Raw genomic sequence first — 15,483 nt, 5'->3', positions numbered from 1 at the left:
CATTAGCGGCTCGGCTCCGCTCTCTGAAATGCAGAGCACAATGACATCCGCAACGGGGAAGAGAGTGGAATGCTGTGGGGTTGTGTTTATTCCGAAAAAGCTCGTACCGTGTCAGTAGAAATGACATTTAGATGCAGTACTTTAATGGAGCAGTTGCATATAGCATACAAGGTAACAATGCAAAGTAAACAGAATGATAGATGAGCTTCATTCATTCATTCATTTTCTACCGCTTTTCCTCACAAGGGTCGCGGGGGTGCTGGAGCCTATCCCAGCTGTCTTCAGGCGGCAATTAACCTAGCATGTTTTTGGAATATGGGAAGAAACCGGAGTACCCGTAGAAAACCCACGCATGCACGGGGAGAACATGCAAACTCCACACAGAGATGGCCGAGGGTGGAATTGAACCCTGGTCTCCTAGCTGTGAGGTCTGCGCGCTAACCACTCGACCCCTGTGCAGCCTTCCGTACAACAATTCATGGCAAAATGACATGACAACCGACAGAGGAGCTTATCTTCACTAGGGTTGCAGGTATGCTGGAGCCTATCCCAGTTGTTTTTGGGCAAGAGGCGGAGTATATTTATTTTTCATAGTTTTGGCATCAAAAATCTACAATTTTTACCATTATTAGAGCCCTGTAGGCATGAAATAACACCCCTACAGTCACCTTTGGAATGGTATTATTCTTTGTTTGCACCGCATTGCACAACACAGATTAAAAATAGCACAGGTTAAAAATAGCATGCTACGGAGCTAACTTGTTTCAAATGGAGTAGGGAAGAAGGGTAAAGTTAGAAGCCCAAAATATACCACTTCCACACGGAATGGGAGGAGAACTTCTTTTCACTCGATCATGTCGGACATGCCGTGGCAGACTACATGCAGTATGAAAATTTATTCATTCATTCATTTTCTACCGCTTATCCTCACGAGAGTCACGGGGGGTGCTGGAGCCTATCCCAGCTGTCTTCGGGCGAGAGGCGGGGTAGACACTGGACTGGTGGCCAGCCAATCACAGGGCACATATAGACAAACAACCATTCACACTCACATTCATACCTATGGACAATTTGGAGTCGCCAATTAACCTAGCATGTTTTTGGAATGTGGGGGGGGAAACCTTGCAATGCACAGGGGGAGAACACGCAAACTCCACACAGAGATGGCCGAGGCTGGGATTGAACTTGGGTCTCCCAGCTGTAAGGGAGCTCCCCAGCTGTGCGCACTAACCGCTCGGACACCGTGCATGCCAAGGTTTCATTGTTTACTCTTTAATTCTATTGTCGCCATTGGAGTCACCAATGAAACTAACATAACATAAATGAACCCTACCAATCTAGTTCCATGAAAACGTCCATCACCAGCATCCCATTCACATTCAAAGGGCATGCTAACGCTAACAAATCCCACAGATTCACACTGTTGACTCACACTGTTGCCACAAAACGTCGGCGAAGGATTCTGAGGTGCTACGACTTCATTACGATGCACTTTGAATCAACGGGTCTTGAAAGATTAAGCGATTATTTGGTCTTTAGCTGCACTCATGCAACTTGCACATCGAAAAGCGACTGTTCAAGACCCTCCAGGTGAAATGAGATGCTAGGCAGACGACACCCTCGCTCGCTCGCTCCGTCTCTCTCAACTCTGCTTGAGTGCAAACTGTATGATTCATTGAAGCGCCACTTCGGAGCGTTCACTTTTCGAGCAGAAAGTTCTCCGCGTGAGCGTAAATAAGGGAGGAAAAGTGCATTCAAAGTTGTTTTGACTTTTATCAACGATAAACAGAAAAAGGATCTCGGGAGGACTCTTTTGCGTTATTATCTTGTCAAGCGGAATTGAGCGCAATCTGTTGTCAGCCCACTGTGTTATTATCCGGCTGTCAGTGAGGAAAGGCAGCAAAACAACAAACATGACAGCACAATAAAACATACCTCAAGGCGACGCCATTGGGATAGCGAGATAAGATCAAGAAGTAAGTAAACAGCGTAGCTGACGCTTTATTCAAATCCATATATTATGGACTTTTATCGTAAATGGGCGCTATAACGGAACATCGATGGTTTTGTTCTGCTATGCTGAACAGCAGGGGTCTCAAACTCAATTTACTTGGGGGCCACTGGAGCTAGGGTCTGGGCGAGACCGGTTTTCATCAGGTTTTCAAAAAAAAACAAAAAAAACGCATTTATTAAAAACAGAAAAATTAATAAACTTTGCTTTGGTTTCGATTTTCTACAATAAAAGCTCTGATAAAACATTCCACTGTTCTCAAATATCTTACTTTTTATTTTTCTACACAAAATAAGATGAAAAATAAATAAACAAATCAAGAATAAAATCAATCAATCAGTAATAAATAAATAAATATAATAATAATAATAAAACGGCAAATAATAAAAACGAAAAAAATGACCAAAGCATTATTAGAGCCCTGTAGACATGACAAAACACGACTATAGTCACATTTATACTCTTTTTATTTACAACATATTGCGCAACTGCAGGGTCTTGAGACACATGCTAACTCGCAAACTAGAGAGCTAGCGACCTAAACGGTAGCCTTCAAGTTATTTCCTTTAAACTTAAATGCCAAAAAGTTACCACTTCCACACGGATAGGGAGGATAACTATTAACAGTTATTTAACCTTTAACATGAACATTAATCAAACATAATAATTTTTTCTGGGTACATGATACCATACAGCATCCATATCAAACTTGCGCGGGCCGCACTAACATTAAACTTTCATATGAAGGCGGGGGGCCACATGTTTGAGACCCCTGTATTAGACTGACTTAGAATTACCGTAAGTATTCTAATATGAATATGTGAAGAAAAAATATTAGGTGATCAATTCAATATTATTTTTTTAGTTTTAATAATTTGACATCACCATCAATTGTAAAAAGTGATGTTGTCATAAAAATGAGATATTTCTTCATATTGTAATTGTTTTGTTTTTTTTTTCCCCGATAATGATGAGTAAGCAAAAAGCTGCTCAGTATATGCGTGCATTGTAAATATAATAATAATAATAATGTCACCTCAAATTATTTTATTTCAGGGGTGTCCAAAGTGCGGCCCGGGTGCGAATTACAGCCTGCGGCTGTTGTTTTATCGGCCCGGACTCGTTCTAAAAAATACAATTTAACAAGAAAACCAAAAAAGCGACAGCAAAAATGTAAAAAAAAATGCAGTAATTTCAAGAAAAAGTTGTAATTTTGGTTTGAATTTATTTCTAACATGCAAACAGTTTACGTCGAAATGCTACATTTTACAATTCCGCATGTCCGAAAAGGAGTAGGAAGAAGCAATCCTACGCATTCTCCGTTTCACATCATCTAACTGTGTCACGTACATGCTATATGCTATCCACCGTGCACACTTGGCCCCGCGGGCCGCGTGTTTGAGACCCCTGCCCTACATCAATGGAGCCGTGTGAAACAAGCCGACATCATTAAAGGTGCGCCTACCAGACTTCCCAGTTTGGATGACGACGAGTTGTTCCTGTGTTTCAGCAGACCGCATCCCTCCACGCTCGGGTTGCCGTGGACGCGGGGGCCGCCGGCGCCTTCGGAGGAGGAGCGTAGACGCCGCTCCAAGCGCATGACCTCGTGGTACGGGCTGACGCTGCTGCACAGGGAAGCTGCATGAAGGGGGGAAAAATACACACAATGACTTGGGTTCTGTTTTGGACTAAATCAACAACGTGAGTCACAACAATCTGGCAAGCAAACAGCCGAGTGCTATATAATGACTACAAATAATGAATGTGGGGGAGAAAAAAAAAAAAAAAAGAGTTTTTGGGGCTAAACAGAGGCCTCTCTCGCCGCATTATTTGCATACTGAATAGTTTTACAAAGTGTATGTTGGCGTGCAAGCTTTTTTAGAAAGCGTGGGCGTAATTGAACATTGTCCTGAAACTAACTGAACACGCTTTTAAGTCATAAATAAATAAATATATGCAAATAAAAAAAATAAGAGGTTTGTTGTTTGTGTGATTTTCTACAGCATATTTTGTGTTTTGTGTTCTACACGCCACACAACGACCAATGATTGCTGTTTCGTGGTTGTCTATTGTCTAATATTAGTCACAAATATTAGATAAGATAATGTAAATATAAGATAAGGTATATATAGATTCGCATTAATTAGATGACATCACAATTCACAAAAAAAAAAAAAAAAGATGACATGACAATTCCTGCTTCATGAGTCCTACTTTTCGGAAAATTCACTGATCGTGGTCGGGTCTGGAACCAATGAACCGCAATAAACAAGGGCCGACTGTTCCCGCGGGCCAAATGTGGCCCGCAGGACACTAGTTTGAGGTCCCCGCCTTGATTATGAAAGTTTAATGTTTAAAGTGCGGCCCGCGCAAGTTTGATATGGATGCTGTATGGTATCATGTACCCAGAAAAAATTATTACGTTTGATTAATGTTCATGTTAAAGGTTAAATAACTGTTAATAGTTATCCTCCCTATCCGTGTGGAAGTGGTAAGTTTTTGGCTTTTTTAAGTTTAAAGGAAATAACTTGAAGGCTACCGTTTAGGTCGCTAGCTCTCTAGTTTGCGAGTTAGCATGTGTCTCAAGACCCTGCAGTTGCGCAATATGTTGTAAATAAAAAGAGTATAAATGTGACTATAGTCGTGTTTTGTCATGTCTACAGGGCTCTAATAATGCTTTGTTCATTTTAATCTGAAAAAAATAATTTGTCTACCCACCAACTATATGTGGTTTCCTAAGTTTTTATTATTTGCCGTTTTATTATTGTTATATGTATTTATTTATTACTGATTGATTTTCATTTCATGAGAAAAAAAGGGAGAAAAATCTTTTATGACAAAAATGTTTCTTACAAAGCAGTTTTGTTGGGGAAAAAAATATGAATTTCTGAAACAAGCGCGACCCTCGTGAGGATAAGCCGTAGAAAATGAATGAATGAATTTGCACGAGAGCACCAAACAAAAAAATATATTTTATGACTAATTGGAAAAAAATCATTATTTTTCCAATTATTTTGATTTAAAAAGTCATTAATTTATTGAAAAAAAATCTTAATTTCATGAGAAAAAAGGGAGAAAAATATTTAGTCTTACATATGAAAAAAAAAATCTACTTTTAGGAGTGCTGTCATAATATTATGAGATTTTTTTTTTAATTTGAAGGGAAAAAAATTGTAGTTTTATGACAAAAATGTTTCTTACAAAGCAGTTTTGTTGGGAAAAAATATGAATTTCTCAAACAGGCGCGACCCTCGTGAGGATAAGCGGTAGAAAATGAATGAATGAATGAATTTGCACGAGAGCAAACAAAAAATAATATTAATATAATATATATATATAATATATAAAATGTTTTAAATTTGAGGGGAAAAAATTGTAGTTTTATGACAAAAAATGTTTCTTACAAAGCAGTTTTGTTGAAAAAAAAATATGAATTTCTGAAAAACCGTGACCCTCGTGAGGATAAGCGGTAGAAAATGAATGAATGAATTTGCACGAGAGCACCAAACAAAAAAATATATTTTATGACTAATTGGAAAAATAATGATTTTTCCAATTATTTTGATTTAAAAAGTAATTCATTTATGAAAAAAATTCTTCATTTCATGAGAAAAAAAGGGAGAAAAATCTTTAGTCTTTCATATAAAAAAAAAAAAATCTACTTTTAGGAGTGCCATCATAATATTATGAGATTTTTTTTTTAATTTGAAGGGAAAAAAATTGTAGTTTTATGACAAAAATGTTTCTTACAAAGCAGTTTTGTTGGGAAAAAATATGAATTTCTCAAACAGGCGCGACCCTCGTGAGGATAAGCGGTAGAAAATGAATGAATGAATGAATTTGCACGAGAGCAAACAAAAAAATATATTTTATGACAAAAATGTGATATGTGAAATTTTATGAAAAAATATATATATATCTTTTTCCAATGATTTTGATTTAAAAAGTCATTCACTAATTTAAAAAAATCTTAATTTCATAAGAATAAAAGGGAGAAAAATCTTTTATGACAAAAATGTTTCTTACAAAGCAGTTTTGTTGGGTAAAAAAATATGAATTACATTTAGTGTACTTCATCGTTTTGCTGCACCGCTTACACCGAACTGCTCCGGAGTTCAGGAAAACCCGGGTGTAAGGAATCCCGAGACACGCAAATGACTTTTCCCACGGTGCGTTACCTGTGTGTGGCTTCCTTAGGTGGCACGACCTGGGTTCATGGCAGCCGCAGAAGCTTCCTCTCTCCTTCCTCGTCCTCCTCTCTGACTGCTCCGGGTACGAGTGGCAAGCTTCGCTGCGCGGCGGCGGCGGCGGGGCTCCAGCCTCGCTCTCGCTGGTGGTCTCGACGCGGTTGTTCCCCCCCGCGGGCTCATTTCCCCTCACTGCCGCTGATGAGGTCTCTTTCCTGGCTTGCTCTCGTTCTTCCTCTCTCTCCTTCCTCTCGTCCGGCGATTGTTCCTGCGGAGGCACGCAGGGCACGGCGGTCTCCGGTTCTGAGAGAGAAATGGCCGTCTCGTAGTCGGTGGTGTTTGCCGTGCTGGTGTCGGGGAGTAAGGGTTTTTCACAGCTGGATTTGGCCGGAGTGAAGAAAACCTGAAAAGACGACACCGAAGTTAGCAAGAACGTCTGACAAGTGAATAAAAATATTAGCTCATATTCTCAGAAATGGCGGCACGGCGGTCTAGTGGTTAGCGCGCAGACCTCACAGCTAGGAGACCAGGGTTCAATTCCCACCCTCGGCCATCTCTGTGTGGAGTTTGCATGTTCTCCCCGTGCATGCGTGGGTTTTCTCCGGGTACTCCGGTTTCCTCCCACATTCCAAAAACATGCTAGGTTAATTAGCGACTCCAAATTGTCCATAGGAACTCATATGAATGTGAGTGTGAATGGTTGTTTGTCTATATGTGCCCTGTGATTGGCTGGCCACCAGTCCAGGGTGTACCCCGCCTCTCGCCCGAAGACAGCTGGGATAGGCTCCAGCACCCCCGTGACCCTTGTGAGGAAAAGCGGTAGAAAATGAATGAATTCTCAGAAATATGAAATCAAATCCGTGAATGGAGGCAAGCGCACGGGTGTGAAAACTAGCATAGACTTTCAATAATAAGACTTTTCACGCCTGGTGCTCGGGTTTAATGCCGTATTTCACACTTTGTACAGTGCACTCATAAATATTCTCTCTTATATTATTTGTTCTTCAAATCCAAGGGCACCTCACAGCTAAGCTCTTTTTTATAGATAAATCCCCATTTGTGCTTTTAGTGTGGAACATTTTATTGCACAATTTAGCAGAGTTGTCACGGTTCACCGTATAAAACGGAAATCAAACAGTACCTGTGAGGAAGAGACGTGCCCACTGAAGGTCTGCGGGGCGGGTGGACCCTCAGTTGGAGCAGAGACCAGTCCAGACACCGACGTGGGTCCAGGGCTTGGAGCCGGCAAGGCATCAACCTCAGAAACCGAGTCCTCTGTGATGGGGATGAACTCGGACGGGGTGACGGCTGTGGTCCGATCCTCGGATATCATGGGAGACTGGAGGGAGCTCTCCAGGGTGGCGGCGTCGCCGGGCCACGACCCCGGCGTGAGACCGCCAGCACCCTGGGCAGCAGTGGCATTGGGACTGGGGTGGTCCGGGTTGCCTAACGGAGGTCTGTGGTGTTGGTCGGAGTTGGTGCGAGAGAAGCGGTGGTGAGCGGAGAGGGATTTGGGCAGCAGCTGCTGCTTCTTGTGGCGCGAGGAGCGTCTGCTGCCGTAGTCTTCGATGAACCCCGAGTCGTCGGCCTCGTTGGCGCCGGATCCGCTGAGGCAGTTGATGAACACGTTGCGATTGGTCGAAGACGACGAGGACGACGACGGCGCTTTTTCAAAATCTTCAGTTTGAGACCGTGTGATTTTCTTATGCCGGTGGCTTCCGAAGCCGAACGAGTGGCGCGACTTGGGCGCCGTTATCGTCTGACTGTTCCCATTGGCGTCCGCGGTCTGTGCCAGCGGCGGCGTGAGGTTCAAATTGACGGGCTGGACACGGGGGTGGCTGTTGCGTTTGGCCGAGAAGCTGAGCGAGGGCGTGCGGAAGAGGCTCCGGCGTTTGCCGGTGCTCCCCGAGCTGGAGTTGGTGCTGGAGGGCGACGAGGTGTGAACGCAGTTGCCGCCCGACGACGGCGAAGACGGCAGAGACTCCTGCCGCTTGCTGTTGCTCCGACGGAAGATGGGCAGGCGGGAAACAAGCGTGGAGCGTCGCGAGCCGGATTCACCCATCGATAAGCCGACGCGGTGGGGCAGTCTGAGGAAGACACACAAACACAGAAAACTATTTGCTATTCCGGGTTTAGATCACTTATCACATACTACAGCAGGGGTCTCAAACTTGCGGCCCCCGGCCAAATGCGGCCCGTGAGACGCTAGTTTGAGGCCCCCCACGATTGATACCAAAGTTTAATGTTGAAATTGTTGCACACCGGACACAATTAACATGATTTCGCCCCGCCCATACTGTTACCCCGCCCTGTTTTGCTTTGGATTAGCAATGAAGCTAAAGGCTTATGACGCTGGGTACAAATACATGCAGGAAAATGATTTGGAATAAAACAGAAAATACACGTCAAGATGAAGCATGTTGTTAAAGTTACGACGCTGCTCCCAGACGGAACTGAGTACGATGCTAACTTGCTAATTGGGTAAAATTATTAAGTTTCATTAATGTTCATGTTAAAGGTTAAATAACTGTTAATACTGTACATTTGAATGTGAAATGAAAACCGGAACCAAAGTACTGAAAAAGTGTAGGGCAGGGGTCTCAAACTCGCGGCCCGCGGGCCAAATGCAGCCCGCAAGACGCTAGTTTGAGGCCCCCGCGAAGTTTAATGTTGAAATTGTTGCACACCGGACACAATTAACATGATTTCACCCCGCCCATACTGTTACCCCGCCCTGTTTTGCTTTGGATTAGCAATGAAGCTAAAGGCTTATGACGCTGGGTACAAATAAATGCAGGAAAATGATTTGGAATAAAACAGAAAATACACGTCAAGATGAAGCATGTTGTTAAAGTTACGACGCTGCTCCCAGATGGAACTGAGTACGATGCTAACTTGCTAATTGGGTCAAATTATTAAGTTTCATTAATGTCCATGTTCAAGGTTAAATAACTGTTAATACTGTACATTTGAATCTGAAAAAAATAATTTCTCTACCAACTGTATGTGGTTTCTTACGTTTTTCTTATTTGCTATTTTATTATTATTTTACTTATTTATTACTGATTGATTGATTTATTGTCTTTATTCTTCATTTGTTTATTTTTTTATCTTATTTTGTGTATAGAAAAATAAAAATTAAGATATTTGAGAACAGTGGAATGTTTTATCAGATATTTCGATGTGGAAAACCGGAACCAAAGTACTGAAAAAAAGTGTAAGGCAGGGGTCTCAAACTTGCGGCCCGTGGGCCAAATGCGGCCCGTGAGACGCCAGTTTGAGGCCCCCACCTTGATACCAAAGTTTAATGTTGAAATGACAGCTTAAAGCTGTGTGCACACCGGACACAATTAACATGATTATTAAAAAAATAAAAATAAAAATAAAAATAAAAATAAAAATAAAAATAAAAATAAAAATAAAAATAAAAATAAAAATAAAAATAAAAATAAAAATAAAAATAAAAATAAAAATAAAAATAAAAATAAAAATAAAAATAAAAATAAAAATAAAAATAAAAATAAAAATAAAAATAAAAATAAAAATAAAAATAAAAATAAAAATAAAAATATTAGAAAAGCAGGAAGTGAACAAATGTAACAGTTACTGATTGTAAAAGTACCAGATGAAGGGGTAGGATTTAATAAGCTTTGCTTCTTCCTACTCCTTTTGGACATGTGGAACTGGGAACTGATTATGTGATGCATTCAATTGCCATCTGATGCATGTTCAAATGAAGTAAAACCATTACCTTACATATTGATAAGATAAGATGTTGATAAAATGTTGAAATTATTGTGTTTACACTGTTAAATATACATGTAATACATGTCATAAACTGAAAAATGTCTTGAAATAAAATGGTCTTTTGATTAAATTAGTATGTGATAATTATAGGTTATCACATGATCTTATTATCACATACTATTTAATCATGAGCTTATTATCACGTACTATTTAATCAAAAGACCATTTTGTTTCCCGGGCACGATACCAGAGCAGCGCGCTCTGAGTGGACAGCTACGGGGGCTGATACTGGACATGGTTAAACTCTATATTTTATCAGTATCACTGCCCTGGGCTTTGACACAGTATCATTTCGGTCTTTTCCCGTATCATTCATGGGCGGTTTCTAGGATACAGGGCCAATTAATATGTTAATTAGTATGTGATAATAAGATCATCACATGGTTTGTCTGGTATCGGGCCCAGTATCATTCCCCCGATGTGATAACCTATAAGTACCACATGAATCCCGCAGCCAATCAAATGGAGAACCCGGACTTAGATCAGTGTAGGATTGCTACCATCTGTCACATCCTACTAAATTGGACACAAACATGTCTTTCTATGGATGAGAAAGTCCAGTTAACCGCGTCGCCATCAGGTCTTTGAACTAACATTTAATCTTATCTGAAAGAAAGTGCGATTGAATACAGTTTTCTCACAAAAAAAAAAAAAAAAGGGAACCACGGTCTCTTGTTTGGCCGAGATATGCCACATGGTGACCGAGATGCAGCCATGCGGTTTTTGCTTTAATCCCATTAACAGACAGACAAAAACAAATAGCAAACATTAACTCTGCAGGCGAGTGTTAATGTTTAGCTGACACAACAAGCTAGACGATTAAAAAAAAAAAAAAAAGTGTCGACATCGCCTGCTCCAAAATGTGATTTTTGAATACTTACAGTTTCATCATTAACTGCCTAGCATTCCGATGTGGTCCTCTAACGCGTGCAAAAAAAAAAAAACATGTAGCCTCTACGGGAGCAAGTGAAGTGTTTTGTTTTTGATCTCGCTGTAATAAGCTTACTTTAACTCCCTGCGCCGCGCTAGCTTTGTTTAGTGTTGGCGCCTCCTTTGAGAGCAAATCTAATCCAGCTACTTTTATATACAGTCGGCCCTCGTTTATCGCGGTTAAATCGGTTTTCCAGATCCGGACCGCAGTGTATTTCCGGAAAGTAGGATTCGTTATTTTATAAGAGGCATATTTTCACAGACATGAAATAAGACTCACTTTTATTACGTAAAATACTTGACATAATAATAGAAATTAAGACGTTTCGGACTTATAATAAGACATTACGAGTGGTTAGCACGCAGACCTCACAGCTAGGAGGACCAGGGTTCAATTCCACCCTCGGCCATCTCTCTGTGTGGAGTTTGCATGTTCTCCCCGTGCATGCGTGGGTTTTCTCCGGGTACTCCAGTTTCCTCCCACATTCCAAAAACATGCTAGGTTAATTAGCGACTCCAAATTGTCCATAGGTACGAATGTGAGTGTGAATGGTTGTTTGTCTATATGTGCCCTGTGATTGGCTGGCCACCAGTCGCCCGAAGAGAGCTGGGATAGGCTCCAGCACCCCCTGCGACCCTCGTGAGGATCAGCGGTAGAAAATGAATGAATTAATTTTCATAGTTGTATCATAGAAAACCCGTTTAACATGATTAGAGACCTCTGGACATCAAATAGCAACCCTATAGTCACCTTTACACTCTTATGATTCAAAATAGCAGATATACTAATCAGACTAAATACAGTACAGTAACATTACTGACCCCTAGTGACCAGTGTTGAATACTACACCAGCTTTGAACGTTACTTCTGAATGCATTATATTTGTGGTTTTTGCTTATTTTGTAATATAGCGTGTATTGTTCATTCATTCATTTTCTACCGCTGATCCTCACAAGGGTTGCTGGAGCCTATCCCAGCTGTCTTGATTTTGGTTGGTTTGTTGTGCTTTGGATGTTTTTCATGTTCAAAATAAACAAACAAATAAACAAACAAATAAATAACTAAATAAATAAATGCCTAAATAAATTGCCTTCCATATACCTAAATCTTAAAAAAATAATAATAATAATAATCATAAAAATAAGATGCTTGATTGTGATGAGGCAGCAGCACTGCAGTGCAACCACCTGACCTGTACTATGCACTCTTGACCTCTCACCCCGAGACAAAAGAACCATCCTCGACGTGATTAGACAAGAGATTACAGACGATTGAGAGCGCAGGCTACGGCCATATGACTTAAATCAGTGGTCTCAAACACGCGGCCCGCGGGCCAAATGAAGCCCGCAGGACACTAGTTTGAGGCCCCCGCCTTGATATGAAAGTTTAACGTTAGTGCGGCCCGCGCAAGTTTGATATGGATGCTGTATGGTATCATGTACCCAGAAAAAATTATTACGTTTGATTAATGTTCATGTTAAAGGTTAAATAACTGTTAATAGTTATCCTCGCTATCCGTGTGGAAGTGGTAAGTTTTTTGGCTATTTAAGTTTAAAGGAAATAACTTGAAGGCTACCGTTTAGGTCGCTAGCTGTCGAGTTTGCGAGTTAGCATGTGTCTCAAGACCCTGCAGTTGCGCAATATGTTGTAAATAAAAAGAGTATACATGTGACTATAGTCGTGTTTTGTCATGTCTACAGGGCTCTAATAATGCTTTGTTCATTTTTAATATGTGGTTTCTTAAGTTTTTATTATTTGCCGTTTTATTATTATTATATTTATTTATTTATTACTGATTCTCTTTAGTCTTGATTTGTTTATTTATTTTTCATCTTATTTTGTGTAGAAAAATAACAATTAAGATATTTGAGAACAGTGGAATGTTTTATCAGAGCTTTTATTGTAGAAAATCGAAACAAAGCAAAGTTTATTAATTTTTCTGTTTTTAATAAATGTGTTTTTTTTGTTTTGTTTTGTTTTTGGAAAACCTGATGCGGCCCAGTCTCGCCCAGACCCCTGACTTAAATGGATATGTTCCGTAATGTTGGTTTCTGAAGTTGGAGATCTAGTAAACTCATATCACCGCATGTCCTGTTTATGTGATAAATGACGTTTCAAATGAAGAAACCAGGAAGTGCTACTTTTTGAGTCAAAAAGCTGGAGTAGTTGAGCTGGAGTAGTTGAGGGTAGCACCCTGCCGTGCACTTAATGAAACCATATGCCAACGGATTAGCTTTGACTCTTATCCTAATGCACACACCATCCGTCAATCAATGTGACTGCAACCCCCGCTGCATATTTAGCACGGATGAATGTTGATCTGTCATTTTTATAAAGCGGGTGCTTGCACGGGGTGTGACGGATTGGGTGTTGCTTTTGTAATGCATTTTTTTGTGATGCATTGACGCATTGATGACATATGTGGGATAACAATGGCGGCGTATTTGTTTGCATGTCACACGCTCTGTATCGCTTTTACTACTGCTGATTAAATATTATAACATGCACCATAAAATATTTCATGTTCCGCTTTGATGGCTTCCTGAGAGAGAACACATCGCTCCCTCACTCGATCGCCCTTTTTTTTATAATTAATTAGCCCTGTGATAACTTTTCCGCCCCCAAAAAGTCGGAATCCTCGTGAGGTCGATAGGTGTCAGTAATGTTACACGAGACATGATATTACTTATATTATTTTCACACTGGGGCTGCACGGTGGTCGAGTGGTTAGCGCGCAGACCTCACAGCTAGGAGACCCGCGTTCAATCCCACCCTCGGCCATCTCTGTGTGGAGTTTGCATGTTTTACAACTATTATCCCAGGTGTTGGCATGCTAATGTTATCATTGCTAGCATGTTAACATTGTGATAGTAGCCTTTTTAGCCATTTTCATAAGTAGACATTTAAAGACGTAGCACTATCATGCTTGTTGTTAGCATGCTAATTTTGGCACTTCAGCATTGCTGGCATGCTAACAGTAGCATATTTATACATTTTTATAGCTAGACACAGATATAAACACTATGAGCACTGTGATGCTATGTGTTTGCATACTAACGTTAGCATTGCTAGGATTCTAAAATTAGCGATCTAAACTTGTAGATAAAATACATACATACATGTAGATAAAATACATCGGCGAACCCACGCGCGTATCAGCCGATACCGATTCAAGTAAAGAACGCAAATATCGGCCCGATATATCAGTCGATCCTTTGTTATGACCATCATACTTTAAGCCAGATCAGGTTTTACCATTGCAAATATTAAACTCGGTTTTCTCCGGGTACTCCGGTTTCCTCCCACATTCCAAAAACATGCTAGGTTAATTAGCGACTCCAAATTGTCCATAGGTATGAATGTGAGTGTGAATGGTTGTTTGTCTATATGTGCCCTGTGATTGGCTGGCCACCAGTCCAGTGTGAACCCCGCCTCTCGTCCAAAGACAGCTGGGATAGGCTCCAGAACCCCCCGAATATTCACACTGCATGTAGTCCGCCATGGCATGTCCGACATGATCGAGTGAAAAGAAGTTCTCCTCCCATTCCTTGTGGAAGTGGTATGCTTTGGGCTTCTAACCTTGCCCTTCTCCCCTACTCCATTTGAAACAGTTCCGATTAAACAAATTAAAGGCTAACAAGTTAGCTGCAATGTGGTGCAAACAAAGAATAATACTATTCCGAAGGTGACTGTAGGGGTGTTATTTCATGCCTACAGGGCTCTAATAATGGTAAAAAATTGTATTTATTCATTCATTCATTTTCTACCGCTTTTTCCTCACGATGGTCGCGGGGGTTGCTGGAGCCTATCCCAGCTGTCTTTGGGCGAGAGGCGGGGTACACCCTGGACTGATGGCCAGCCAGCCAATCACAGGGCACATATAGACAAACAACCATTCACACTCACATTCATACCTATGGACAATTTGGAGTCGCTAATTAACCTAGCATGTTTTTGGAATGTGGGAGGAAACCGGAGTACCCGGAGAAAACCCACGCATGCATGGGGAGAACATGCAAATTACCACACAGAGATGGCCGAGGGTGGAATTGAACCCTGGTCGCCTAGCTGTGAGGTCTGCACGCCAACCACTCGACCGCCGTGCCGCCCAAAATTGTATTTAAAGTCAAACAAATTTTCAATGCCAAAACTATGAAAAAAAAATACTTATTAGTATTGGATCCTATTTTCATGTGTACAACATGAAGCCGTGGATTAATTTAAATTGTTCTGGTTAATTCCTGTGGCTATTTGCATTGTGCAAGGTGGCTGTCATCATAAATAACTGGCAGGATGAGCAATCACCTTCATTTCCATTAATGAGAGACAGGAGAAAATTTGGTTTCCACCAAAATTGTATTAGCATTGTAATAGCATGTGTTAGCTATCATTTCAGGTTTATGCTAAGTAATTCAATTTTAATAATAATTTCCATCCGTAATCCATTTTACCAACAAATACACAAACAGGGATGCTAAAAACGAAACCTCTCATACTTGGCAGACTTAATAAGCGTACGCTTTTGACACCAACATTGTCATCTAGAG

General features: G+C 40.8%; 1 protein-coding gene across 2 annotated transcripts in view; it reads right to left on the bottom strand.

Annotated features, from left to right (window-relative positions):
- Nucleotides 1–15,483, bottom strand: part of ccser1 (coiled-coil serine-rich protein 1) — a 154,440-nt gene that overhangs the window by 136,561 nt on the left and 2,396 nt on the right. The window contains exons 1-4 of one of the 2 annotated variants that reach the window (XM_058070764.1): nt 10,887–11,155; nt 7,340–8,285; nt 6,190–6,601; nt 3,477–3,649 (exon numbers count right to left, since the gene is read on the bottom strand). In XM_058070764.1, the coding sequence (XP_057926747.1) occupies nt 3,477–3,649; nt 6,190–6,601; nt 7,340–8,285; nt 10,887–10,897 (1,542 nt within the window). In that variant the 5' untranslated portion in view covers nt 10,898–11,155. Of the gene's footprint in view, nt 1–3,476; nt 3,650–6,189; nt 6,602–7,339; nt 8,286–10,886; nt 11,156–15,483 lie in introns of those variants that run through there. The other variant, XM_058070765.1, reaches the window with a different exon arrangement.

The sequence above is a fragment of the Doryrhamphus excisus genome, chromosome 4, assembly GCF_030265055.1.
Source record: "Doryrhamphus excisus isolate RoL2022-K1 chromosome 4, RoL_Dexc_1.0, whole genome shotgun sequence".
Taxonomy (NCBI): Eukaryota; Metazoa; Chordata; class Actinopteri; order Syngnathiformes; family Syngnathidae; genus Doryrhamphus; species Doryrhamphus excisus.
This window is presented reverse-complemented; position numbering and strand designations above follow the sequence as displayed.